General features: G+C 42.4%; 1 protein-coding gene across 1 annotated transcript; it reads right to left on the reverse strand.

Moving 5' to 3' along the window:
* Positions 1–2,655: 2,655 nt before the first annotated feature.
* On the reverse strand, positions 2,656–3,633 carry LOC146866775 (olfactory receptor 10A7-like). The gene has a single exon (XM_085614529.1). It carries the CDS (start codon positions 3,631–3,633, stop codon positions 2,656–2,658), a length of 978 nt encoding a protein of 325 aa, XP_085470655.1.
* Positions 3,634–3,905: the final 272 nt, after the last annotated feature.

Raw genomic sequence — 3,905 nt, forward strand, 5'->3', positions numbered from 1 at the left:
GATAATTCAGAAGGTATGCGATGTCTGGAGGTTGAAGTGCTGATGAGTGTGCATTGATGAGCATGAGTTAGGTTTGATGGGCTAGGCATTTGATTACATTTTTAACTTATAGTTGTTTTAGCAGCTGTAGTGCAGAAGGGGTCCTGTCTGGCCATAAAAGGTAAAACCTGAAGACACCCACGTCTGTGTTTGCCCAGAGTTTGGAATTCAAGGGCTGAGGGATGCACTGAAGAGTTGATTGAAGTAGGGGAGGAAGCCAGATGCTTCAGGTGGGAAATGTATTGATCTCTTTTCCTGGTGAGGTGTTTAATGGGGAATGTGCTGATGCCACTTGCTGTAGAAATGGAAGCTGGGAAATGGAGTCAGCTTGCCTGGTTTCTTTTTTGTATAAATGGTTTTTCTTCCTACAGAGATAGATTCTTTAAAATGTAGGGATGTCACTTCTGGGTGACCTAGATGCTAGGAAATGTTGGATTGTCACTTCCTGTTTAGAAGGATGGCACTAGGATGCTATTGTGAACATATGTACATATGTGTTTGCAAGCAGAGTAAAAACTGTTTGTTATTTACCTTCTCTTTGATTACGAGTGCCCTGGAGGAAGATGAGGTATTTGCCTCCCCTGGTAAATATCCACACCACAAATATGGTGGGCCTGTTTCACAAAGGTAAACTTAAGCTTTTGTGTAAATTTACAATTTTTTGGTATACTCAAACTGAGAGTTTAAGTTTACTAATAGTAATTTCACAACTGCAGAGACCGCACATAACAAGATAGGCCTGCTCTATCTTTTTATGAGTGGACTGTGCTCAGTCATATAATTGTTATTAATAAATTTAACTTTGCGGATTGGGACTAGCAAAAAAATTGTACACTTTCAAAAAGTGTTAGTTTACCTTTGTGAATCGGGCTTGGTATTTGTCATGTCCAGTAAAAACTTTCTGGGCATGTTGCCGAAGATACAGGAGCAGTTCATGGCGCAAATTTTTCGTGATAGAATTTAATACTTTTACAAATGGTAACACATTTCTCTGGAATAATTCAATGTAGCACTTTTCTTAAATTGTCGAACATTGAGGGATGATGAACTAGAGTGAAGATCATCGTTTGTGACTGTGTTCTTTTTATGATTATTTATATTGACCCCCGAAGAAGGGCGCTGAGCCCGAAATGCATTGGGTATCTTTTATCGAATAAACGCTGCCTGAAATGAATTATGCTTCAGTCATGTTCTTGCAAAAGGTCTGGATAGACACAGTTGGAACAGTAGAAATTTGGAAATGGCATGTACACTCCGCGTGTGGATTTGAAAAAAAGTCGGAGAAAAGTGACAAAAATTTGGAATACAAGGAGTACATTGATTATTATTGATTACTATGAACGGATATATTATTGCCAATGAGGCATAATTAGCTGTGCATTTGCTTGGGGCGAGATGACGCCCCATTCTATTTAAGAAGATACATTTGGCAGGTTTGGCCCACCACAGTAGACCTGGAGAAAATTGAAGGAGTGCAATGGTTACCACATCCAGTAGTTAGCCCAGGTGAAAAACTCCACAGGGTTGACCTTGTGATTGATACCTGCACAGACAGGAGCCTGAGCAGGGATAGGAATTTAGGCACCAATCACGGAATCAGAGCCCAAGAGTATTAGCTCAGAAAAGTTGGGGTTATCGCAGAATTGTATATACTTATGCTGCATCCTATAATAAGTAGATGTTTTATTTCTTTCAGGTGTCCTGCTGGAAGTTCTTTAAAATGTCCTGCCCCCCTCTTTCAGGATACTTTGAAGAGACCACGTGCAGCACACTCACCCTCGTAGGAAGCTTGGTTCGAATGTATTACAGGCTAGATCAAACCAATGTTTTGCCCAGCACCAGCAATTCCCTCCTTCTATCGTTTGACCTGTGCTGGATGTACTAATCAGCCACAGCTCCAGGAGGCCAGTAGCAGATATTAGCCAAGGCATTGAGGATGGATTTTATTCCAGCGATGGTGGCCTGTAAGGAACAGCAGACTTCCGTCACTGCATTCTCATTCGCAAAGCGCGACTATTGCAACCTTGGGAAGCTACTGCAGCATGTGACTGCCATTCTCTGCTGGTAGCTTATCAATGCAAGGGACGAAGTGGTGGCAAAGTAGTCATACATTTCTTTGCGAGTCACACGGAAGATGAGCAAATACTCAGCAGCCCCGTTTGCCATGCTAGCTCCAGGGTTGACATTGCAAGTGTCAATATCACGTTATTACTTGGCAAATTAGGGTTATTGTCATAGCAAACGTGAACATTTGCGCAGGGGGTGGCAACTGCACACACTTCTCACACATTTGCCCTATAATGTTGCAGGGATCTCTGTTCTCATAACTCCTCTGGAAGCACCATACCTATGCACACCAAATCCTGAACATGAACTTTCACCTCTCTGAACTGTAAACCCCAGAGAGGAGGTCATCTGGAGGTCACTTGAAAGTGTTGACCACCTGCTCCACCTCCTTTCTAGAAAAGGTCAATGCAAAGGTAAATCTTTCTCTCTGTTTCTCCACATTCTATCCTTGTCCTGTTCCATTTATTTCCTGTACACAACTTTATTTGATTAAATGATGCATCAATACAAATGAATTTAGTAATTTGAGATCCAGTCAGTTGTGGTCTATCAGAACAAGTGCATTCTTTTTGACAGTATCTTTCTATCTAGCAACCTCCACAGGGCTCCCTTCACCTCTTTGTTCCTTAAGCTATAGATCATGGGGTTCAAGAGAGGTGTCACCACACTATACAAAAGGGATAGCAGCATGTCATTATCCTCAGAGGAACCAGTGGTCTTTACCCTTACATAGGTGAAGCCCCCAGTCCCAAAAAAGAGAGTTACTGAGATAAAATGGGAGGCACAGGTGGAAAACACCTTCTTCCGGCCTTCGGCTGAGCGGATCTTTAAAATAGCAGACATTATCCGGCCATAAGAGTACAGCACTAGGAGGAAAGGCATAGGGAGCACGAGAAATCCGGTGACAGACACTGAGATCTTGTTGACGGTTGTGTCTGTGCATGCTAGCTTCAGAACTGGTGGAATATCACAGAAAAAGTGTTTGATGACATTGGGTCCACAGTAGGGCAAGCTGAAGATAGAGGCTGTCTGGCCCAGAGAGATCAGGTTGCCCCCAACCCAAGAGGTGGCTGCCAGCTGCAGGCACTTGTTTGAATTCATGATTATGGCGTAGTTGAGAGGGTTGCAGATGGCCACATACCTATCATAAGCCATCATGGCAAGGAGGAAGCACTCAGTCACACCCAGTGTAAAGAAGCAGTACATCTGGGCAGTGCAGCCTGCGAAAGAGATGCTCTTATCTTCAGCAATAAAGTTGACCAACATCTTCGGCACAGTCACGGAAATATAGCAGAGTTCCAGAAAAGACAGGTTTTTGAGGAAGAAGTACATGGGCGTGTGAAGCACAGAGTCCAGTGTGACAATTATGATAATCATGACATTTCCAGCAAGTGTGAAGAGATAAACAAACAGAAAGAGAACAAAAAGGCAAATCTGCAGGTGGAAGGGTAGATTGGAGAAGCCAAAGAGAATGAAGTCCTTGACAGTGTTCTGGTTTTCCCATGTCCCATTGCTGGAGGATGTCATCTGGAAAAAAGAGAACAAAGATTTAAAGAAAGCTGTAGATTGCAGTGCACACACTGTCTGCATCACAATGGTGAAAATAGACAACCCAATTTTTGGATTGCTGCTGTGCAGTAAGCTTGCCTAGAGATTCTTTTAGTTTTCCTACATATTTCATTAAAGCTGTTTGGAGAAACCTACTTAAATAGTTCTTACGCCTAAACTTAAGTCATAAAAGATTCCACTACTTTCTAGGAACACTTTATAACATTGACACATTTTTTCATAGGATGTAT

Source organism: Triturus cristatus, chromosome 1_2 (assembly GCF_964204655.1).
Source record: "Triturus cristatus chromosome 1_2, aTriCri1.1, whole genome shotgun sequence".
NCBI classification, from domain to species: domain Eukaryota; kingdom Metazoa; phylum Chordata; class Amphibia; order Caudata; family Salamandridae; genus Triturus; species Triturus cristatus.

What these genes read in the sequence shown, in the direction of transcription:
- LOC146866775 (XM_085614529.1), bottom strand. Translation starts at nt 3,633, where the DNA reads ATGACATCCTCCAGCAATGGGACATGGGAAAACCAGAACACTGTCAAG.